General features: G+C 38.3%; 10 protein-coding genes across 10 annotated transcripts; 6 read left to right on the top strand and 4 right to left on the bottom strand.

Moving 5' to 3' along the window:
• Positions 1-96: 96 nt before the first annotated feature.
• On the bottom strand, positions 97-2,216 carry I206_102383 (peptide chain release factor 1, archaeal and eukaryotic forms; the record flags this gene model as incomplete). The annotated part of the gene is made up of 11 exons (XM_019154491.1): positions 97-188; positions 320-619; positions 697-913; positions 974-1,303; positions 1,378-1,393; positions 1,469-1,658; positions 1,718-1,776; positions 1,834-1,912; positions 1,983-2,067; positions 2,120-2,137; positions 2,199-2,216. The coding sequence occupies 11 exons, from the start codon at positions 2,214-2,216 to the stop codon at positions 97-99; spliced, it is 1,404 nt and encodes a 467-aa protein (XP_019011894.1).
• Positions 2,217-2,692: 476 nt separating this feature from the next.
• On the top strand, positions 2,693-5,082 carry I206_102382 (Grx4 family monothiol glutaredoxin; the record flags this gene model as incomplete). The annotated part of the gene is made up of 4 exons (XM_019154490.1): positions 2,693-2,872; positions 2,941-3,015; positions 4,500-4,875; positions 4,958-5,082. The coding sequence occupies 4 exons, from the start codon at positions 2,693-2,695 to the stop codon at positions 5,080-5,082; spliced, it is 756 nt and encodes a 251-aa protein (XP_019011893.1).
• A 165-nt stretch (positions 5,083-5,247) lies between these two features.
• I206_102381 (uncharacterized protein) lies at positions 5,248-6,832 on the bottom strand (the record flags this gene model as incomplete). The annotated part of the gene is made up of 5 exons (XM_019154489.1): positions 5,248-5,463; positions 5,585-5,692; positions 5,756-6,232; positions 6,353-6,613; positions 6,713-6,832. 5 exons carry the CDS (start codon positions 6,830-6,832, stop codon positions 5,248-5,250), a joined length of 1,182 nt encoding a protein of 393 aa, XP_019011892.1.
• Positions 6,833-7,253: 421 nt separating this feature from the next.
• Positions 7,254-8,796, top strand: I206_102380 (uncharacterized protein; the record flags this gene model as incomplete). Its single annotated transcript, XM_070202551.1, has 13 exons — positions 7,254-7,296; positions 7,405-7,443; positions 7,502-7,548; positions 7,612-7,647; positions 7,710-7,765; positions 7,830-7,840; positions 7,904-7,926; positions 7,994-8,009; positions 8,092-8,117; positions 8,179-8,260; positions 8,356-8,549; positions 8,653-8,715; positions 8,773-8,796. 13 exons carry the CDS (start codon positions 7,254-7,256, stop codon positions 8,794-8,796), a joined length of 660 nt encoding a protein of 219 aa, XP_070058652.1.
• Positions 8,797-9,097: 301 nt separating this feature from the next.
• On the bottom strand, positions 9,098-11,290 carry I206_102379 (uncharacterized protein; the record flags this gene model as incomplete). Its single annotated transcript, XM_019154487.1, has 5 exons — positions 9,098-9,403; positions 9,493-9,603; positions 9,674-10,440; positions 10,510-10,932; positions 10,999-11,290. 5 exons carry the CDS (start codon positions 11,288-11,290, stop codon positions 9,098-9,100), a joined length of 1,899 nt encoding a protein of 632 aa, XP_019011890.1.
• Positions 11,291-11,764: 474 nt separating this feature from the next.
• On the top strand, positions 11,765-12,631 carry I206_102378 (uncharacterized protein; the record flags this gene model as incomplete). Its single annotated transcript, XM_019154486.1, has 6 exons — positions 11,765-11,767; positions 11,830-11,871; positions 11,964-12,113; positions 12,208-12,304; positions 12,372-12,404; positions 12,498-12,631. 6 exons carry the CDS (start codon positions 11,765-11,767, stop codon positions 12,629-12,631), a joined length of 459 nt encoding a protein of 152 aa, XP_019011889.1.
• A 544-nt stretch (positions 12,632-13,175) lies between these two features.
• I206_102377 (uncharacterized protein) lies at positions 13,176-15,715 on the bottom strand (the record flags this gene model as incomplete). Its single annotated transcript, XM_019154485.1, has 3 exons — positions 13,176-14,904; positions 14,975-15,108; positions 15,173-15,715. The coding sequence occupies 3 exons, from the start codon at positions 15,713-15,715 to the stop codon at positions 13,176-13,178; spliced, it is 2,406 nt and encodes an 801-aa protein (XP_019011888.1).
• A 1,792-nt stretch (positions 15,716-17,507) lies between these two features.
• I206_102376 (uncharacterized protein) lies at positions 17,508-19,132 on the top strand (the record flags this gene model as incomplete). The annotated part of the gene is made up of 6 exons (XM_019154484.1): positions 17,508-17,653; positions 17,728-17,875; positions 17,936-18,106; positions 18,183-18,347; positions 18,423-18,685; positions 18,766-19,132. The coding sequence occupies 6 exons, from the start codon at positions 17,508-17,510 to the stop codon at positions 19,130-19,132; spliced, it is 1,260 nt and encodes a 419-aa protein (XP_019011887.1).
• Positions 19,133-19,695: 563 nt separating this feature from the next.
• I206_102375 (uncharacterized protein) lies at positions 19,696-20,464 on the top strand (the record flags this gene model as incomplete). Its single annotated transcript, XM_019154483.1, has 4 exons — positions 19,696-19,705; positions 19,815-20,038; positions 20,105-20,168; positions 20,313-20,464. The coding sequence occupies 4 exons, from the start codon at positions 19,696-19,698 to the stop codon at positions 20,462-20,464; spliced, it is 450 nt and encodes a 149-aa protein (XP_019011886.1).
• Positions 20,465-21,459: 995 nt separating this feature from the next.
• I206_102374 (uncharacterized protein) lies at positions 21,460-23,910 on the top strand (the record flags this gene model as incomplete). The annotated part of the gene is made up of 4 exons (XM_019154482.1): positions 21,460-21,711; positions 21,792-23,399; positions 23,461-23,718; positions 23,785-23,910. 4 exons carry the CDS (start codon positions 21,460-21,462, stop codon positions 23,908-23,910), a joined length of 2,244 nt encoding a protein of 747 aa, XP_019011885.1.
• Between the last annotated feature and the right edge of the window lie 40 nt (positions 23,911-23,950).

Genomic DNA, 23,950 nt, shown 5'->3' with positions numbered 1-23,950 from the left:
ACTCCAAACACATGTTAGATCGATTTCTTTCCTTCTTTAATCCTTTAATCCGATCGAGTTGAAGTAAATTGACTCAATTTGCAGATTAGATTAAATCTAAAGATTCGCTCTAGATCTAAATATTCCTCCTTCTCTAGCTTCCTCAACGTCCCACTCAAACTTCTTCGCGCCACATCTAGTAGTCCCATCTGCTTCGTGGCGCTGAAGCCGAGTGGGACATATACGTCCCGTGAACATCGTTAAATGTCTTAAACAATCATCATTTAACGTTAGTGACAAATTCAAGCCAAACAAAATAAGAAAAAGGAAGTAGACTCACCACTATCCTCATCGGATCCATAGAACTCATCATCCTCATCATCCAAATCACCCAATTCAGTGAAATCAACTTTATATCTCAAAATTCCTCCAATACCACCAAAACCTTTGACGAATTGAGAACCTTCTTGAGATTTGTTAGTCACAAATTCCAAAGTAGCACCGAATTCCTTGTATTTCTCAGCGAACCATTCCAATAAAGGTTGAGGCTCAGCAGCTGATTCCATTTCAGTACCAGTCGATTTATCCATAAATTTCTCTCTGTCTTTATCGCTTGGTGAAGAGAATACAATGATTTCCTCTACGGGTTAAGACGTGACAATCTATTGTCAGCTCAAAAGTGCAAAACCGCACGGCGGTATGATTTCGATGACTCACCCCCTGCAGCGTTTCTCAAGGTGTTTCTTTGTACATCCAGTTGTTCCCATACGATCAGAGTCTCTACGGCACCCATATCCAACGCTTTGAGTGTATCAGTGATACCGAAGCAGTATTTTCCAGTATCAAGAGCAATTTCGTCAAAGTATTTTTGAATAAGTTTCTTCTCTTGTACAAATTTAACATTCGCCAAAGAGTCTGCAGCGAGTTCGATTGCCTGGAAAGAATCGTCACATCAGTGTTTGTCAGTCTGACTTGAGGAAGGTACTGGACTTACTTGATTGAAACCATTTTCACCACCGTATGAAACGTCAACGATCTTTACTACTTTGGCTAACAATCTGGGATCGAAAAGATCACTTCCACTCAAATCAGTTTTCAATTCTGCTGAACCTGCCAAAACTAAACCAGCTACGTTGACTTTATCGGCAGTAATGAAATGTTGAACTGCTAATTCAGCTACTTTTCTAACGTAATTTCGTCGAGCTTCTTCTCTGAGACGTGAGAAACGCAAAGCGGATTGACCTCCTCGACCATGTTTCTTAGGTAAATCTACAGTGAATTTATGAACTACATCTCGGGTGTTTCCTGATAATGTACCAAAGAGCTATACATCACAACACGTATTGATCAGCAACTCTGTGGGTACCGGAATGTCTTGCCAAGGAAAAAAAAACATACAGCACCGTTACCATCGCTAACAGAGTGAAGGAGTTGCATCAGCCAGCCATCCGATGTTGTTCGTACTCTGTCAACAGACGGCATAGCTCACATAATGATGAAACCCCATTTAGAATCGTTCTCCAATAACTCCTCTAAAGCCTCAACGTGGAATCTACTATCACACATATACAAAGATGTGTTAATAGGTTTGAAAGGTTCCAAGGCGAACGAGATCTTCTTTTCCTTTCCTTCATCATTCAAAACCGTTCCTACGAAAACACACAATCCATTGTCGGGTACTGTAAAAAAGACGAAATTAGCTGAATTGAAGCTCTACCCGAGCTTCCAGCTAACGGACCTCGATTGTACAGCTTAAGCTTCTGTTGAGTGGATGTAATGGCTGATAACACCGATAACCTATTTACCAATTCAACATTAGCTGCGAGTCAAGTGGGAATTGACAGTGGAACTTACCTATTTACACGAGATTTGATATTTGATGCAGTACCGTATTCAGTTGTCAACATTCCTGATGCTTGAGAGATTTGAGATCCTGAAAAATTGTGACGGAATGAATCAGTGTTAAGCTTTGACGGCGATGAAAGAAAATAGGTAGAACCTACTTGGTGGTAAAATCAAAGTAATACATGAAGTACCTGCACCTCTTGCATTTGCAAGCATGGTAAGCAATTTTCTATGCCTCCAGATCTACAAATCTTATTAGCTCTATAGTTGACTACAACAAGCCTTGGATGCTCACTTCGATAGCTTGATCAGTCTGTATATACTTCATCAGCTCGGCCTTCCTTTCATCACATTTTCACAACTTGTGAACTCACCTCTTGTTCGCTTGACATTTTGATTAAATTTCTTTCTGATTTCTAAATACAAGTAGTCGTTCTTGGGGTATTTTTGCCTTCTATTGGGCTTTTTATCTGTATCAAGTGACAGAAGCTATTGGGGTGTATACAGTATTGATATACTTCGTATCAAGTAATGAACGATCTATAATGTAGACGAAAGACGAAATGGCCATGACATGACACATTGACTGCTTTTTCTTTGATAGTGGCGGATCCGAGTTTTAAGGTTGAAAAAAAGTTGATTATATGGGTGACTTAATTAAATTATCATAAGTTATCATTATCATTAATACTCGTATGGCGTAATATATGAGTAACCTTGGAAGTGATGCTTAGAAAGCACTCAATATCATGTATTCCCAATCATAAAAACTTTATCAGATAAAAGATAACATAGACTTTTGCTTGCTTTTCAATAATCAGATCATCGGCCTGTCAAATCAAAACAATAAGAAATTCAGAACAACACAATGTCATCGAGCAATCTTCAAAATGTTACGTCTCCAGAACATTTCAAGAATCTCCTTTCAGAAGATCTTAATCGAGTATCATGTTTGAATTTCTGGGCACCATGGGCAGAACCTTGTAAAGGATTTAACCAACAAATAGAGGAGGAGTCAAAGAAATTCACAAATGTATTATTCCTCAACGTACGTGAGAACCTTTCTTGATCTTCCAATATGATGATACCATCGCTAACATTGATATGGAAAAACAGATTGAAGCAGAAGAATTATCAGATATATCAGAATCGTTTGATATCGAAGCTGTACCTTCATTTCTGCTCTTACGTGTGAGTCGAGTCTTTTCGCTTATAGTCAACCTTTCTCTCCCTTTTTCTTTCTCAATCTGTAATATTTTTCGCCTTCCTCACATCGACAATCCCTTCATTAGCAATACGACATGTAATTTGGGATATACTGTAGAACGTCAAATCAAATTGGATGTACACTCTTTTCATTCTTGTTTCCAACACTTTCATTATTTTCCAACAGGGGAAAGACCTCTTGGATATCATAGAGATGACCTCCCTTGGTCATATCTCCGTCATCATATATATCGCTTAAATCACCCCGACACATTTTATCATATTCATCCTTTGATGTCCTTCTTTTGCAATGATTACATTGCTCTGCTCGTTCAAGGGAGAGACTCTCATTGAGACTTGGCTCGTTGCCCTATCCTCATCCTATATAACGCTTGTCAAAGCAGACTCGCAGTGGCAAAATACTGCAACCTTGCGTACACCTGCTTGACTTTGTATCCCCCTTGAGGGTTACGCTCTTAATCTAAGACTGTGCTGATTAGTGTAATTCTTTATCTTCATCTTAATATACTGCTTGACCTCCTGACAATACACTACATCGACGATGACACCGATCAACCAACCACCGTCAACAACTCCTCCATCCCTTACACCCGCTGTCACGCCTAATCCTCGGGCTCTGGGCAAATCTCTTCTTCCACCTGCACCCTCTCGGTTCACACCTCGAACCCCTCTTCAATTTCTCTCAAACTCGCCAACCAACTCACCGACCTCCTCTGTCTCATCCGACCATGGTTGGATTTTACGCACTCCAATTTCTTCCGCTTCATCAATGCCGGGTCTGGATCCTCCGACCAAACGACCATTTGCTGGGCGTGCTCCAAACTCGTTTCCCGCGCATGTCAAAATCCCATCTGCTCAATACGCTTCGGTGAACTCGTCATTGTCCTCCGCTGGAATTGCAACACCTAACTCATCAATGATTCGTAAACCTCATATGCCATCACCTCTGGACAAATTGGATTACCTGCATTCCATTCCCGCTTCCCCACCTATCTACGACCCATCGCAATTATTGGTTTTGCCACCCATGCCAAATTCTGATATTGAAACTCAACATCCAATCGCTTCACCCTTTGTCAATCTTGCGCCTTCCGCGCAAATCGCCAAATCCGGATATGGCGGCGGTCTCACCGGACTTTCGCCTTCACCCCGACGTCGGGCTTCTAATTTGGGTCCTCGACGGGGATCAATCTTGGCTGTTGAACACGAATCTGAAAATGACTCTGATCAATACAACGATGATCACGCTCACTGTGATTCGACATTCAAATATGATCCCACTTCTCGTGTCCCATCGCCACTGCATGCTCCTCGCGATTGACTTGACACTTATGGACAATCAATTTGGGCTTGCGTTTTCCGTTTGCTGTTTTCATCCGTCTTTCGTTTGTTTACTCTTTGTATCGATCGTTTTGCTTGTTTACATTGTACAACATTGTTATATATAGGGTCACACCCTTTTAGCAAGACATTCAGGTTCAGATATATCTTTATTACAATCATTATTATCACAACATTCAGGATCTTCTTCTTCGACTTCTTCTTCTTCAGGTGGATTAGCTACATCAAATGCACAACCACAAGCACCACCAAATTCAGAACCTAAAAAAAGAACAGAAGAAGAAATAAATAAAAGATGTCATGAATTAATGAATAAACATAAAGTTGTTTTATTTATGAAAGGTAATCCAACTTCACCTAAATGTGGATTTTCACGTCAAACTGTAGGATTATTAAGAGAACAAGGAGTTGAATTTGCTTGGTTTGATATTTTAAGTGATGAAGATGTAAGACAAGGATTGAAAAAAGTTAATGATTGGCCAAGTGAGTTTTTTTTTTTTTTGGGGTTTTAAACCTTTTCGACCTGATGACTAAATATTTTTTTCCTTTTGGTTTCATAATTTAGCTTTCCCTCAAATTGTTGTTAGAGGTGAATTAATAGGTGGTTTAGATATTTTAAGAGAAATGATTGAATCTGGTGAATTTCAAGAAGTTTTAAATGGTGAAGATGATGAAATTGAGGAAAAATAATTATACTACTTAATTAATCAAATATTTATATGTTAATCAATTTTTTTTTTTAATTGAATATCAAATAAGATATTATATATAATTTCTTGATATATTGATTATGTACATATTCTAATATGTATGCTATTTTATGCTATCATGTTAAATTCATATATATTATTATTACTAATTCAATATTTCTTCCTCTTTTAATTCCTTTTCATTTGATAAAGTATGATCATTTAATTCTTCATTCTCAATAATAATTTCATTAAGTTTTTTTTCAGAATTATGAAGATGTTTTGCTTTTTTTGAATCATGAAATTTTCTTTGAGGAATAACAGTTTCAAAAGCTTTTTGCCAATCATTTAATTGAATATATTGTAATAAAATATCAAAAACCTATTTAATAATCAAATCAAATCAATTTTTTCATCTTTTTAAATAATCATCAATTTATGGATGAAAAAAAAATTATCATTTTCTTTACAACAAAAAAAAAAAAAACCAAAAAAAGACTCACTTGATTAACAGTTAATACTTTTCTTGTAGGTAAATTTTCGATAAATTTTCCAATTGGTAATCTTGCTGTACGTATATTTAAATTTTCAGCTTTATTTTGACATAAATTCTGAATTTATTGAAAAAATTAGTTAGATCTTTGAAACACCACCTAAAAAAAAACAAAACTCACTTTATACCTATTCCTATCTACTATACCTCCAATAATATAAATTTCATTTTCATTTAATTCAGTTATCTCTTCTTCAGAATCAGCACTTAAATAAACTAATTTACAATTATCATTTTTTAATTCATTTGGAAGATTTGGTCCAGTTAAATAATTGTCTAAATTAATTTGGTTTTCATTATTTTGTTCATCAAAATGTATTTCAGGAATATTTATTTTTTCAATATTATCTAAATTTTTATTATTTATCTGTTGATCTTTTGAATTTGAAGATATTAATACTTTATTTAATTCATCTATACCTTGATGCCACCATATACTTCTACTCCATCTATGCCAATTTCTATCATTCATTTTATTCCATAATCTAGGTGAAGCGGAAGATGAAAAACTTGTATGTATTATTGATTTAATAGGTTTTATTACAGTTCTATTTGATGAATAACAATATGAAATTTGAGAAGTCATTGAATTTATTTCCTAATTAAATTAAACAACCACGAGCAATATTAGCTTGAAATTTTCCTTTTTTTTATTTTTTAAATTCAATCAAATTATTTGTGGTATAACACCCTCTTGTATGATGATGTTTAAACCCACCTGCTCATTCATTAATTCATCAAATCCTAAATCAATTACAATAGCACCATTCCAAATTTCACCATCATTTAAAGTACCATTATCAAATTTTCTTTTTGATATTTTTCTATCTTTTTCAAGTTTTTTACGTTTTTCATATAATGCTTTATCTTCTTCTGTTAATGTACCTTCTGTATATCCTTTTGATAAAGCTGTTTGTCTTTCTTTTCTTCTTGCTTTTTCTGCTGCTCTTTTTAATGGTTTTAATTCTTCCATTCGAGCCTATATCTTATTGAAATTAGCGAATTATCATTAAAAGATTTTTGAGATTGACCATATTTTCAAATTCAATTCAATTTGAACAGATTATCAAATACCCACCTGCTTGGCTGCTCGTTTCATCGCATTTTTACTCATTCCTTCTGGTTTGTCAATCTCAACAGAAGTTGAAGGTCCTGCTTGTTGACTTTCAACGAGATTTAAAATATCTTCTTCGTCCATCTTTGGGCGTTCTTTATATACTTCCTTTTTGAAAGCAGGTGATATCTGTCAAATAATTGATTTTTGGTTGATCATATTCCAGTCAACATGCTTAATGCATAACCTCTGTATCGAAACCATAAAAAGTTGGAATTATAGACAATCGATTAATGTTAGGGTAATATAAATGCTGACGTAATATATCCGGGTCAAGTCCGATCATCAGCGTCAGTCAGAATTGACGATTATTCGAGGTTACAAGTAATCATTGCTCAATCTACATTTTTACCAATACATTATCCAAGTTGTTTAGAAGATAATCATCATAGCCTTCTCAATTCATCACTCAGTCGAAACGCTCCTGAAAACTCTCTGTAGCTTCACCGAAATCGCTATTTTCTCCCTTAGTTTTTGATCCGCGAGTAGAAGAACATCGAACATCATGTCGGACGCTAGATTACGTCGTGTGCAGAAGGAGATCAGAGGTGAGTCGTTTGCTTCGTCTGCTCGGGGATGTCCTCCAAATCGTATGAGGTGTAGAGCGGCTTCAAAAAGCGGCCGGACTAGTACTTACTCGATCTCGCGCTGTATAGACTGTGCGAAAGACAAGACAAGTAATATCTCAATTGATAGTGAGTGTTGAAATTTCGCCAGCTTCGACAGTGGTAGTATTGCTAACTCTACATCCAGTGATTGATGAATCGCCGTTTCACCTCATTGGAGCATTCCCCGGACCGGTAAGTCAGCTTGAATTTGCTATTCAGTGAGACTTTGAGACAAGCTGACAAAGTGGTTTATAGCCTGATACGCCGTACGAAGGAGGATATTATGAAGTTGTGAGATCACTTGCTTACTGGTATCACGCTTCATGGTAGAGCTAATATCGTTATCCTGATAGGATATAGTCATCCCGGACGCTTATCCTTTTCAACCTGTAAAAATGAAATTTATAACGTACGTTTGTATGCCTTTATCTAGCCCAAGGTCCAGTTTTGTGCTAACTGACTTGGCGCTACAGGAAAGTATATCGTAAGTGATCAGCTGCTGCGACAGGGCAACAAGCAGCTTAGTTGACCGTTTGATCTGATCCAGATCCGAATGTGTCGTCTGCTAGTGTGAGTTTAGCTTCTTCACCCGACTATGATGGGGGATTCATCGCTGACTCATGTTTGCTATCAAAAGGGAGCCATATGTCTAGGTAAGTCATACGTACTTCTCTTTTACAATCCTGGGACCTCATTCGATCTGGATACCGCTTACTGAAATCCTGTTAATCATAGATATACTGAAGGACGCTTGGTCACCGGTAAGTTCAGCTGAATCCTTGTCATCTCTCAAGGTCCGAATCCAGCTGATCCGTTCGTTAGGTGCTCACCCTCAAATCTACCTTGATATCTTTGCAGTCTCTGCTGTGTGACCCGGTACCTAATGATCCTCAAGATGCCGAAGGTGAGTTATTCGCTTATCAGTGTCTCCGTACTTTGACCTCCTGAGAACATTTCATGCTTGAACACATTTCGTTGATACATTCATATGCCAAATAGTCGCGAAACACTATTTAGCAGACCGAAATTCATTCAATGCTACGGCGAAACATTGGGCACAAGCTTACGCCCAAGCACCAGCACATAAGAAACAAAGTGAACCAGGTAAAGTCGCTACTGATGCGGAAATGGCGGGATTGACAGAAGAGAACGTTAGCGGATTTACGGATATGGGATTTTCAAGAGAACAAGTGGTGGGTTCTATCTTTCTGCATTTGACCAAGCCGTGGAATCGAATAATATCCATTCATACTTGTCTACGATTCTGTTGGTACTGATCATATTCAATTGCTTTAGATATCCATCTTGAAAAAATTGAATTACAGAGGGAATAACGTGAATCCTCAATCGTATAATTCGGTATGTATCTTTCTTATGTAAAGACTGTCATTTTGGCTGAATCGAGTCTTTTTCCAGGTTCTCGAAGAATTGCTCAAGTAGACGGAAGAATGGAGGCCGTAGGACTTTGCATATAATGCCACATATATCGATAGCATTGACATTCACTCCTTGAACTATCATGGAGTGATTGATTTTGGGTCTTTCTGGTAAGGTCATAGTAGATAAGTATTTAATAGTTTTGAAATATCATGTATCAACAATTATGTGATATCTGAAATACAATAATCCTGATCATATAGCTACATCGTAATGATATTATACAGACTTGTAAGCGAAATACAATTGCACGATATATGACAAAATTTTCAATATAGTAATACAAAGACTTGATAGGTATTGATTAATCTTCTTCTTCTTCAATAACAGATTGCAATTTCATTTTATTTTCTAAATCATAATCATGATATTGCGCGTTTAAAAAAGTATCTTCTAATTTAATTTCTTTATAATTTTCTTCTTCTTCTTCTTCTTCCTTCTTCATATCATTAATTTCAATTAAATTTTCAACTTTGTTATGAATTTTATTATCTAAATTTTCAATATAAAATCCTTTTAATTGAGAATTAGGTAAATACATATTTAAATGAATATTAACAATTTTTTGAATATCAATTTTAGAAATTTGATTTTGATGTAAACGATCTCTCTATCAAACAAAAAATATAGTTTAGCATCTTTTCTTAAATTTCCTTTAAATCAATAAATCAATAAGAATGATGGAAAAAGATTACGTACAAATGTAAAATAAGTTCCTTTTGTAGTCATTCCAAATACTTCTTTAAATAATTCATGATTACGTGAAATTTCACGATTTTCCAATAATACTAATGTTTGTTTACGTATAGCCTGTTAAGATGGAAAAGCACACATTTATTTAGCTTGAGTATCGTTTGAATTTCAACTCAATCTAACTTACAGCTTTATTATCTAATACTTGTTGAGGTACTCTAACTCTCTTATTCTTATTCGTGCTCCCTTCATCACCATTCGTATTCTCTATATCCGATATTGCTTTTTCCGATGTATTCAATATACCAGTACTTTCACTTGATTTTGTTCTTGCCATTAATGGTGGGTTAGGTGTGATTGATTTTCCTCTTTTTCCAAATATATCTTCTTCTTCTTCTTCTTCTTCTTCCTCTTCTTCCTGCCTATCCTTTGCACGATCACCGCTCAAAATTGTGTCCTTTTGAATCGAGCTCGTACTCGATGAGACTCTTTCCATTTTGATATTCAGCGATACAGGTTTGATCAAGTCCACTTGTCCAGATTTTTTTCTCTGCCAAGTAACATCTTCGGTTGGATCCAAGTTTCTCGGTCTTTTCTCGCCGCGATTCGCCACGATTTGATGGGTTGTTGATTGGGCATGACGAGATAGCTCTTTATGTTGTTGTGGCTGTGAATGTGGTTGAGGATGTTGATATATTGATGAAGAGACCGACGAAGTCCTAGACAAAGATCGAGTGGGGAAAAGGGGTAATGGTTTTTTTGGTGCTTTAGCAGGGAAAAAAAGTGGTGCTCTAGGTAAAGGTTCACCAGGTTTAACTTTTTTGATATCGCTTAATTGAATAGGAAGAGGTTTTCTTCTTCCTACGTAAAGTTTTAAAGTTCCTGGTTCATATGGTGATTGAGCTTTTTCTTCTTTTTGACCATACACTAAAATTGTCGAATTCGTTGATGAATCTATTCACAAATACCGATCAATCAATCTTTACAATTTTTATGGATCTAGAATTTGTAAGATAGAATTACCTATACCTTCATCCCCTAATCCTATCAAAATGGCATTCACTGTCCTTCCATTATTATTCAACTTTTCATTTCTACATAGCAATCCAGTAAAATATGCAGCTAATAAAGGAGCTTGAGATGATATTGACATTTGAATAGTATTTCCATTTTCATCTGAATCACCTTCTAATACCTCATCAGGAGGTAGATCGATTATACCTCTAACTTGTAAATATTTTCTACCTCTCATAGATTCTAGAGATAAACATAAATCGGTATCTCCGCTTGTGAGGGGAAAGGGAGACTGTGAACCTGTTCCTCCAGGTGTGAAAGTACCATTTCTTGATCCTGGCGTATTTTGAATAGGTACATCGAATGGATTGATTTCTTTACCTGCAGATGGAGTAGGTGGAGGAAACGAAAGTAAAGCGAAGAACGTTATACCTATCGATTTACCAAAGAATATGAGTTAACAAAATGGTTATATGTGCTAGCCAGATCAGAACATACCATCTAATCTGAAACCTTCATTACCAATTTCCAATCCACCACGCCACAGAAGCCTCCAAGCTGATTTAGCTCTAGGCGTCGTCACACCTGCTCCATTCTTACTTGAAGGAGTTACTAGATTATCGCTTGGAATCGAGGTTTCCGATGAGGATTTGACGGGACTGATTATAGAAGGTAATAAAGTTTTCCTTGTGAATGAACTACTTGAAATTCCACCTAATTTGGGTCTTGCAAATGGATTTCTAGAAGGTGAGGGTCCCACTGAAGAAAGATGAGATGGTATAGTCGTCATATCCACGACATTTGGATTATTTCGCTTTAAAATCTGTTGCAAGATTGGTCCGTTTGATCAAGGTCGATTTCTAAATTCAATGAATGTTGAAAGACAGACGCGTCTCGATATTAGACTTTAATTTTGATGCACGCGATCAGGTCTTGTCCTTTTCACCCTTTCACCAGTACTCAAGTACCCCTCGACAGGCAGAGTAGTAGATCAAATAGAATTCAAGGACCGCAATAGACATCTAAGGTCAGATGCAAAGTATGCATAGCAATGACAAGTGATTCAGTCCCTTCATCTTCATCGTAAGACACTATTTACCGAGAACGCCCAGGATCCGACATTATGTAATCCCCTCCTTTAGCAAGTGACGATTGTTGAATTCGAGCTTGACTGAGTTATGTTGTTCTGAATCTATATATTCTTGATATAAATCCATTGCATATTGCGCTACCTTATACCCACAGAAAGAGGAAGAGTGACAATATGGTAAGTATCCTCTCCTTCGGATCGGTGATGATATATAATGTTGCTTATCTGCCCCTTGGTAGCTCCCATTATCCTTACTGAATGCCGCTCAAGGCAAACCGATGGTATGTTTTATTTAACTGAATGATCTTGTCTCACATAGGCTCATTTGACTTGCAATGACATGAGCTGATCACTTCTCTGATCTCACTTGTAGCTGGTGGAGCTAAAAAACGGAGTGACTTTCAATGGACATTTAGTGGAATGTGATAATTTCATGAATGTAACATTAAGGGAAGTATATCAAACGTCAGCAGATGGAGAAAGGTTTTGGAAGATGAAAGAAATGTTTATAAAGGGTAACATTGTGAGTCTGATTCATCTTGACCATGGAAATAGATACCATCTGGATCTCCAATCGATCATTTGACGACCGTGAACTAATAAACCTTTATGATTAGATAAAATACTTTCGTATAGCGGATTCAATTTTAGATACGGCTATGGAGGAACAAGATAAACAACGCGCAGCGAATAGACAAAGAGGTGGTAACAGAGGTGAGTTCATCTATCTCTCAGTTCAACGATTATGCAATTCCATAAGCTGACGCGACAACTGATTCAGGTGGACGAGGTAATCAATCGAATAATCGAGGAGGTACGTCTGCTGTCTTGTTTATGGGGAAAATACCCTCTCAAATTCGTGAGATCACGCAATAATTCAAGCTGATAATATGCACTGTCGACTCAGGACGAGGGGGACAACCGGGTCGAGGAGGACCACCAGGGCGAGGAGGAGGACCAGGAGGCGGTGGTCGAGGTGGACCAGGTGGAAGAGGTGGACGAGGAGGTCCAAGAGGTGGTAGAGGGGGTGGTCAACAATAGATCAGACAGATAAGGGGGGAAACAAAGCAGAATACCAAGAGAAATAGGTACCAAGACACAAAGCCATCATAGGCTAAAACTACAGAATCATTTATTTAGGCTTGTCATCCGTTATGCAGACAGCCTGCGACATTATCACTATGCTTTGCGTGCCGACCGCCGGTCGCCTTCAAACTCAATATCCATTTGAAGATGAGGAGTATAGTGTCTGATACTGATCTTTGCTATGCAGTCCGGTCAAAATTGATTTACGACCATTTCCATAGAGAAATAAACGAGCCCAAGAGCCGGTTCAGCCAAATTTCGAATTTGATATTTTAGAACGCGAACTGGAAAAGACTCGTTTTTATCGGTCATTATGGTAATATTCATTCCCATAAAGTATGTGATATATAAATCTGTATTGAGTATATTGCGTATCAAGGTTAAGTACTATCACGTGAAAGTTTCTCTTCATTATCCTGTGTATATTAATTTAAGCTACATTTTATATCTACAGACGATTCCCAAAATAATCACGAAGTCCTGCTTCGACCAAAAACATTTACGATAAAGCGAATTCTGGCCATTGACTAAAATCCATTTCTTGATGATTAAATTGAAATTCGCCTTTTGGTTCTTCCATAATCATATTTGTGAAAGATGGATGATTCGTATCGGTACTGAAGAGGAAAATCGTTTCATTTTGACGATCGACATTTCCTACACCGTCAACCGGTTGCTCTATAATAACAGTTGGAGTTTCCATAGGTATAATTGTAACTTCATCTACAGCTTGAGATAAAACAAATTCCATATGTTTTAAACTTTCTTCACTAACTTGAAATTGGGATAATGAATTAGGAGTCATATTTGAAGATAATAAATTATCGGAACTTCCTTGAGAAGCTAAAGCTAATATACTAATAGCTTCTAATTCCGCATTAATTTCTTCAGCAGATTGCTGACTTTGATCCAATTTTATTATAGGTGGAACAGAATTACAATTATTTGGTGAACTTAAAGTATTTAAGAGATTTGGATCGATATCGTGAATATCAAGAATTTGATCTTGTGACATACCAGCAGCTTCACCTAAAGCAAAAATATTATTTTGATCAAACATTTTTTGTACAGCATTTACAGCATCAATTGTTGCTTGATCCGATTCATTTTGATGTTGATGTGTTGAAAAAGGTTGTCCAATTGTTAATCCCATTATTGAGTTATCATTATATGATTCAGTTAATTGAATAGGTTCATCCATTGGATTTAAATTTGGAAAATTAAATTCTGGTATAGGTAACATGTATGTACTTGGAGGTGCTGATATCGAATTATATTCTAAATGACCATGACCAGAAGAAGAAGAAGAAGGGAATAAATTTACTTCCATTGATGATATCATATTCATTGGGAAAGAAAAATTTCCATCTAATGGAGTTGTACTTCCTGAAATTGGATAAATTTGATTATTTTCTCTCCATTCATCAATTTTGGTTTCAATTCCTGTACCCATATCTTCACTGTAAACATATCTGTCAGAGGAGGATGAATCAGAAGAATCCATTTGAAGATGTTGATTGAAATAACCCATTCCCATATCTATCGAAAGTGAATCATCTCCATTTAATGAATTTAGACTTGATGAAGAAGTAGTTCTAGATAAAGAACCATATCCTCCTGTCATGTAAGAATTAGGTACTGATAAAAATTGATTACCACCCATTATATCTGGATTATTTGAAGGTGGATTTGAATAAATCATATGCTGATTATGTTGTTGAAGTGATTCTTTTGAAAAATGTGGAATATTCGATTCTGAATTTCTGCGAATCATTGAATTCAAATCACAAGGTGGTTTAACATCTAAAAATGTTGTAGACTGTTCATGGTATGAACTTGCTCTTCTAGGCATTGGTGGGTGATTGTTTCCTGAAGAAGCATCATTATATAATTGATTTGAATCTTGATTGGCAGTTCCAGGGAATTCGTATGCAGTTGTACCTGGAGGAGGTTGAACATATAATCCATCGATGTAAGGATCATTGTTGCCATCATAACCTGAGATTTCCATTCCCATTCCCATGGACATGGTTGAATTTTCAGAAGTATCATAATGTATATATCCGTCATCCGATACTGCTGACCCACGTCTCGATCGACATAAATCAATAGTTCGTATAGAAGCTCTTCTGTGTGGCTTGTGGCCTAAAGCAGCTGCATTGGCTCGAGCTTGGGCTAGAGATACAGGTCGTTTGTTGGCTAATTGAGTATCGGAAGTTTGCAAAGAGCTATCCATCGCAGTGAATGACTTAGCCATCTATTTGGTTTTCTGTTGTCATTGCTATCGTATCTACTCACATCAAGAAAGCTTGAGATTCCGACATATTACTGAAACCAGCTGAAGATTGTGTTCTTCTAGATTGACAAAACGGACAATCTCTTACAAAGCGTGCAATAATTTCTTTCGGTATCCAAGAATAATACCTTCGAACCTATTTCTAATATTAGCCTTAAATTTTAAGTAAAAAGCAATCTGAAAGAGAGGTAAAAATTTACTTGAGCACTTGTTTTATCTCTACCACCATGTCCAGCTTGACCATGACAATGACATAAAACTTCATAAATTTGTTCTTTAACTGCAACAGGTTTATGATCATGACAAACAATTTTTTCATTACCAAAATTTGTAAGTTGAAACATTTTTTTGGCCCAAAATCTAAATTGTGCAGTTTTTGTTGAAGTATCTTTTGGATCTTCTAAAACACTTAAAACTGCATCATACATTTTTTGAGTTAATAAAGCTTTTTCACGTTTTTTTGGAGATAAATTTTTTAAATAATCTTGTACCATTAAATTAAATTTATGTGGTGAAGGAAATAATGGATCTGAATTTGATTCTAAAATTTCATCATATTTTGGTAATGATAATAATTCATCTTGATCACACCATAATTCTTCTATTCCATCAGGTGGTGATTGTGATGAAGATCTTGAAATTGATATTGAATTTTCAAATTCGGTTTCATTATATCCATTTTGTTGAGTTGAAATTCCCATTCCTATAGGTATTTGTTGTCCAACCGGTGGACGTACTATCATAGTTGGCATTATAGATTTGCTTGATGAAACGACTTTGAGCGTATAAACAATTTGATTGAAACGATCAAGTTTGAGATAACCTGGAAGATGGGCGAGGCTGAAGAGGATGAAGAGAGGGACAGAGAATGTAGGACTACTCGAATCGACTGGAAAGGACAGGATAGGGTATTGGGTCGGACACAAATCCAAGGTCAATGAGTGTGATTACGAACAGAACAGTGTTGATAAGTTCGTTTTGGACTGGCTGATAGGTGTATAATAGAGTTAGTACCAAAAAAGGAAGGGGGGGAGGGTTGAACTCGGTCGAAATGTCAATTCATCCCTCAGGTTATATCACATGAACCCATGATCAGCATCTTATGTATCGAGTAATATCATCTACTGATTGATTAGGCCAACATTCTCAGATGTTAATCAATTGAATGGTGAATGGCCTTTTGATCGATACTGGTAAGACATCTCACAAGAATATGAATATTGTCCTTCGATGGTCTCGAATCCGCCACAATGTTAGTATCTTGTATTGACGTTGTCATGATCCCTTTGGCGCCCTTAATGTACGTTAGTATAGGACTGATAAGCTTCGAGATTGAGATGCTTGGCTTCCGGGGATCAATCATCGAGGATCGCCAACAATTGCACATATGTCTACTTTGACTCACATGCATTAAATGCTGAGGAACAATGGAAAAAATAGGTGAATTCAACTCAGACGGAAGACGTTGCCAGGTGCACCTGTTCGGCTTAGGAGCAAAAGATTAAAGCCACTAATACAAAACAGCTGGAATCTTGTTTCACCTAGATATGAAACGTATACTAAACGTACACAATCTAAAAATGAGGTAAAATCAATTCAATGTATCGGCTTTCCTGCAAAGGTCGCCCTGTTGAATGATTTAATGGTGGTAGGCTCAATCGAGAATCATGCTAACATTGATTAATCAAGTTCCAGGACCCTACAAGTTCGACTTGAATCAAGATCAATTGAATTGAGATTGAGATTGGCTGGTCTTCGCCTAAAACTTCTCTTCCCCGCATAATTGATTACTTTAAACGTGAGAATATCCTTAATTATCGAATTATAAATACGGGATAACATTTGCCATAGGACGCAATTAGCTCCAAGAAAACTTCATTGTATCGCTGAAAAGAGACCCATCAGCCCGACTGAGCAATCTGTGCGAAGTCTCTGTACGCATGTTTGTCGCTTTTCCAAGCATTATATCATGGTGAGGCTAGCCCTCTGATATACCATTACTGATAGTAAAACAACCGCTAGTCCATGAGATGCGTCTAGCACACGTGTGTATCAAAGTTTCCCTTAATATAGCATCAGTCATATCAAGTGACTACTCCTTTCCGATATCCCAAAAACTATCTAGAGTCAGTTCTGGTATAATTTTCGTACCTGATCGACAACACATGCCCTTAAAAAAGGTAAGATTACTTACTGAATTCGGCGGGTTTTGACCAGGTGATCCTGTTAGTTGTACGTCATTTCTTCTCGCGTTTCGTAGTTCATAAGTGGCTTATTTAGGGGCGTCCATAGATTATTCAGCATGATCAGCTTTGCAAGGTGCTCGTTGGAATTCACAATGACCGTGTGAACTTCTTTCGCATGGATGTGAAAGCAAAAGCTAACATCTTGTCATGAAGCTAGACCAGATAGACCAATTGGAGAATACTTCATTCAAGTCATTCGTTTTCCTTGTTGTCATACCCTCTCTTTTGGCCAGATTTGAGGTTCTTTCCACGTGTACGAGTTTGCTTGAGGTCCCATTCTCTCCAAGCCATGCCATACATACAGGTTCCTGATACGTCTTTCGACCTCTTCTATCGATTATCGACTCCATTACGGTCAAATCAAGCTACAAGTATAGAAGAGGAGTACGAGACTATACTACTATTTCATCCGTACTGGGTAGACTCTTTCTACTTGTGAGTACATATCCTATCTATATTCCGGTACTTGTTGAACTTTGAAAACTAAATCTGGCATACTGATATGGTAGTTATCCGCAATTCGATGATCCTTCTTTCAACGAAAATTACAATATCATTGCATTTGACGCTCCTGCGCATGGCTCAACTAAAGCCAAAGGGATATCTTCGGAGCCAGTGACTTGGTCATATTTCGCCAGTATTGTCAAAGATGCTCTAGTGAGTCCTCATCATCCTGGCTCTGGAGTATAGATTTTCCCGGCTAACAGTATAGCATAGACTATACTGAAAATACCCGCCGTACATGTTATCGGTTCTACAATGGGCTGTTGTGCAGCTATGCACTTCGCCTCAAAGTATCCAGAGATTACTAAGACCTTGACTATGTCTGCTCCACCTGCTCTTGAAGAAGCTACAAACTGGAGCTTGACATTCAGGGAGTGTATGCATGTGAGTCGTTGTCTAGAGACATAAAGATTAGATATATCCTTCCATAACGTTGACATGTGATATCCCCCTTCTTCAGATCCTTATCAACTCTGTAAAGACAAATGATCCAGAGCCTTTAGACGCGATTACATCAGTAATATTCGACTATAACGCTACTTCACATTCTAGTCAAGTTTTAAAGGATCTGGAGGAAGAATATTGTCAATCGATACGGTCCAGACTATTGCGAGGAGAGCTGAATGTGAGTTCCACTTGTCACTACAAGGATTATCACATTGCCGAACTCGGCTAATACTGGCCGGTATTCATGTGTCAGGGAGAAATGACAGTACCTATTTTGATATCACTAGCTTTATCGCGTAAACACCTACTATCTTTAGATGAAATGGTGAACTTGAAACCACCTGTATTGATTATACAGGGTACAAATGAAGGTTGGGAAGCAAGTGATGACCAGTGGGCGAAAATTCTGGAAGAAAGCGATCAGATACATCGCCAGAAATACGGTAAAGGGCTGAACATCAAGCGGATGGTTTTAGATGATTTACCTAGATGGATGTCTTTGACTTGCCCAGAAACGTGCGTATCCCACCAGACCTTGTCCGGATGGCCTTTTGAGATTTCAACAAGCTGAAGGGGTTTTTCTCGTTATTACATAGTGTAAACCCTATCATAAAGGGATTCGTAAGAACCGGATCGTCAGGAGATGTTTCCAGTCTAGCAGAGTTCGAGGTGGACCAGTCCACTTCTACGGATACTACTATGAGAATGATTTCGACAACACGGAGGAGATTATCTATCAATCCACCTAAGCCCAGACTACCATTTTCGCGCACGGATCCGATCGATGTTGGACCCGTCCGTCAAGAAACCGTGGGTTCTGACAAACCCGACTTGATGGCAAATAAGAGGTTTTATAGTGGAAGCAGACATGTCAACATACCAAGCAACACTCGTTCGGGCAAAAATAGGAGCTCGAGTATTGATATAAATGTTCATGTTGACGTAGTGACCAAGGTTGACTAGAGGTTATGCGCGTTCATCCTTGTTGTCAAAATTTCGTATTGTATAATCTTTGTTGTATGTATGCATATCGGTTCCGGTCCATTTTTTATTATGATATTCATTGACAACCCTACAATGTGCCTTTCCTCTCGCACAACTACACATTGACCCTCGCACAGACCTTCTATGACGTCTCGAAAACACACTTTGTTGGCGAGGAGAACAACAAAGATTGAAAAGGTACCATCACAGTCTCCGTCTTATTGTCCTGATGCGTCATTGATGGTATCGTCGACCTTCTCGAGGATTTAAGCCTTGTCAATAACAACCTCGAGGGAAAAGATTAATCCCGTTGATTGACCTGATTGCGTTGTTTGATTTTTACCAATTGACGTCACAATTGGTCATCTTCTGTGTCCTTTGTGATTAATGGATGTGAGGGAGATAGATGGATATGCTATACTGATATATAATGAGTGAGTCCAACCTTGCCACCTCATCTGTTTCTGCATCTGACCGATAACTACATAGATTTAAACTCGAATTCATCTTAAGCGCCAAAACGATAAGACTTGATAGTCATAATGTTTGAGAGTGAGTTGCCTTTCTAATTAGAATGATAAATCCGATAGTACCCTACGATTCGTATCCTGGATTCTTCCGTGTTTTGTATGCTGATGAATAAACTTCAAACTTGGGATAGAACTCAGAGCCAAAATCACCGCACATCACTCTTCTCACCCTTTAGCTAAACAACGAACAGAATTCTTAGCTGTCAAAGCCGATACTCCTCTTGAAAGAAAAGGTCACTTCACCGCCGAGACAGTCGGAGCTGCAGCTGCTTACGAAGCTTTCAAAGCTTTCGAGAACAACGAAGCTCACTCAACGGGTATTGATGGAAAAGTCTCACATGCTAGATCCAAGCAAGTAAGTCAAAGTCCCACGTCAATACGATATAAGTCATCAATAACTGCTGATCGGTCTTCGCCGTAGATCATTGTGGGACTTGCAGAAGGTAGAGTGGTCAAATTAGTAGAGGAGAAGCGACTTCCTTTTAGTGAGTCTCTGATTTTATCTCAGCCCTGCTCAGCCCATATCAGTATACTCCATATGTCGTATCTCATAACAACACCCTTTGCCCGGGTGTACTCCAGCCTCTATCACTTCCTTGTCGATTCCTTACTGATATGTTTACGGTCAGCCTCCGAGACAGAAAAAGTGAAATTCATCAAGACCGCCCAGAAATTCGCTGCAGCTGATGCCAAGCGATCCGTCCGAGAATCAGGATTATATGCCAATCACGAACTTGATCCCCTCGATTCTGATGAGAGACTTGCCGCTAGAGCTGTTTAGTTGCTGAATTGTGAGAGTCTTCTCCATTCTGCTTTTGTATCACGGTTGCGAATGATTGGAAACTTCAGTAGAATGTGATGATTATGAACGTTACTTTTCTCGATTTTTCCGCTCTCAGGACAAGTTGTGTGTATGAGATTCGGGCTAAAAGCAAAAAGGTATAATGTTTGTTCGAATTCGATGATTCATGGTTTCCAGAAATTGTGTATCGGTCTTGCGACGCAATACAACGGTAGGATTGTTTTTTGCAATCAGCAATTGCTTCGACTCGGATTTCTCCTCACTGTCAGAAGCTCAAACCCTAGCATAAGGACTAATTACATAACAAACTAAACCAACCCGTTACTAACCAGGTTGGCGGGCGGAAATATTGTAATTTATCCGGTTATGTGGCACGGACCACCAACCGGTACTTTAGAACCGAAGTGGTCATGTATCATTCATTGTCTTCCTGCTTCTGTGTCAGATGCATTCAAATTACATCTCATCCACCAACGAATCTCGCTAAGCAACCTCGTTACCATTGATCCTTTCGTAATTGAATGTACAAAGCAGAAAGTTGAAACCTATCAATAACGCTTGGATACATGGCTGGCTAATCTGGTCTGCTGACTAACCTGTCTCGACGCGAAGTACCATTAGATGTCTTATCCAGCCTGGACTGATACAGAGCTACACCTTGAAATTCAGGACATAATAGTGATTTGAGCCAGACCAAGGCGCGTCTTTGTAATATTGAGTACATTCCGATCAAACAATAAGGATAATGAACATTTGCGGCAAGTATATAAGGTATCCTATCCTGTTAAGAATGACTATTTTCTTCTTCATCCCCATATTGGATCACCAGATATACTAACGACTTTCAGTAACGACCAAATTAACGACTATTAACGACCAACACTCACGCTCATTACACATTTCACACTCATTTACGACACACAACACTCGCTTCGAAATTCAGATAACAATAAAAAGTAAATAAAAAAGATAAAATGAAGACATCCACCTCATTCGCTATTCTCGCTGTACTCGCCACTGTAGGAACTACCATTGCAGCTCCCCTTCCTCATAAAGATCATGATAAAGTTTCAACTGTTGACATGGGTAAAGATCACGATAGACATGATCACGTTCTCGACGCTGCTATCAAAGCCGACGTTCACATGCCTAAAGCCGGTAAACATGGCCATCATGCCAGATCCGATCCTCTCCAGACTACCAAGTCCCTTACAGGAGCCATAGGCGTGAGTACCATTCACCGCCTCTCCTTTACAATTAAATCGCTGAATGCATGCACGCTGACCTTTTCATTTTCCTGCTGCAGCTTCCCACTGCCGATCATACCAAGAATGTTGGTCTTCAGAATGGCCATAAGATGGGTAAAACCCAAGTCAACCAATTAAACCCCGCCAAAGTTCTGAGCTATAACACTGTCACCAAATCTGACGGTCTGAACAAATCTTCGAAACCACTTCGCGGCGATACCGCTAAGATCGGACAACAGCTCAATAGTCCTGACTCAGGAGCGGCCGGTCAAGTCGGAAAGTCAGTTGACGGAATCATGAGACCGCTCGAGAAGGAGATCTTGTCTCGCGACCTTCTAGGAGGAGTTACCGGTGGTATCGATAACAACGTTAACAAAGCCATGAACGGGAATCTTAACAACAATGCCCCTGCAGGGGTGGTCACTAAACCGCTTGGTACCGCTGCAGGAAGTTCGGGAACGACTACAGGGCAAGTCACCAAACCCGTTACTGGTAATCTAGTTGATTCACCTACTGTAAAACCGGGTTTGCTCAGCTCGAAAGGTGGGGTGACGGACCTAAACAACGGAAATTTGGGTACGAATGGTGGAATGATCGGGTCAGCTGAGAATGTAGTCGCTGGCGGGACTTCGCCTGTATTCAATTCCAATTCCCAAAACATCCCTGTGTGGACCGTCACGAGTACGGTCGGGAAATTGCCTAACACCGTGAATGGTGTAATGAATGGGATAAATGTCGACCCTTTATCCAACGAGAACGTACATGTCACCACCGATTCCACTCAATCAGATGTTACCAACACCGCTGACAAGTCGCTTGGCGACACTATTACTCAAAAGCCAATCGACAACACGGTAAATTCTTCCGCATACAGTGGAGAAGGTAAAGATCATCGAATAAATCCTCATGCAACTGACGGAACTGAAAGTCGAACTGAAACTCTCATTCAAGATAATACTTCCAATACCAAAGCAACTATGCAGGACACTACTGGGATTAAATCTGGTTCAATTGACGTGAATAAAAATGTCAAAGAAAATACTAAAGACTTGAATCAATCTGGGTTGAATAAAGTTGAAAATTCTGGAGATAAACCTATTGATCAAGCTACTGATAAGATTATACCTTCATCTGAACATCAAAAATCTCAAGGTAGTTTAATAACTGCAAACAACCAAAATGTCGATGCCAAAATTGTTCAAACTCCTGGAAAATCCGATAAAATAGCTGAGAAAAATTCAAATTCAATTAGTGGATCTAAATTAAATTCAGATAATTCAAATGTAAAAGTCTCTTTACCTCATCAAGCTGCTAAGGAACTACCCAAGACTGAAAAGGCTGTCACTGTCGAGCCAGATCATGATCATGTTAAAAGTACAGGCAAAATTGTTCAACAGGTCAAAGCAGTTTTGAACACTAATTCGATTTCCACCCCTACGCAATCCAATTCGCACTCACCATCGACATCGGCCACTCAAATCGCCAGTTCTACATCCAGTGCAAGCACCAGTGCTAGTGGAGCTCATGGACATAGTGGGCGCCCTCTATTGTTCATAGGATATACAAACGGAGTACTAAATCCAACATCTACAATCGCTTCTCAATCTTCTTCTATCTCACCTACTCCTATAGCCGATGCTCACGTTCATCAAGGTACTATCCAAGTGGTAAGTCGATCTAAATTCTAAAATCCACCAGAGTGACTGACTGACATTCCAAATGAAACAGAACAAACAACAACAATCTTCAAATCTTAACTTACCTTTGACTTCTTCTCTCAATCTCCCACTTCCCTCAGCATCAGCAAAAACCAAAATCGATTCCGTAATTAATAAAGCTCTTAACAAACCTCGGCAAGCGACTGTGATATACGGTCAAAAGGGCGAACATGTCGTTGCATGTGATGGTAAATCACATCAACCAAATGATATGGTAGATGAATGTATAAAAGCTGATTTATTAGATTTCAAACCTAATCAAACTGAGGTGAGTCATTTTCTTCCTCATCAAAAGAAATATACATACACATTTTAATGCAAATCTTATCTTTAGGCTTGCCCAACGGATATGCAACATGATATTCAGTCTGACATGTCAACTGATATGTTGAATGACCAAAACGAAGTGAAAGAAATCCAAAAATACGTTAGATTATGTTTGACGGCTGCTGCTATTTAAATTCCCCAATTTTAGGCTATCGAGCCGCTGTGACACCATC

Source organism: Kwoniella pini, chromosome 3 (genome assembly GCF_000512605.2).
Source record: "Kwoniella pini CBS 10737 chromosome 3, complete sequence".
In the NCBI taxonomy this organism is placed as follows: Eukaryota; Fungi; Basidiomycota; class Tremellomycetes; order Tremellales; family Cryptococcaceae; genus Kwoniella; species Kwoniella pini.
The sequence above is the reverse complement of the archived record's forward strand: the minus strand, read 5'-3'. Positions and strand labels throughout refer to the sequence as shown.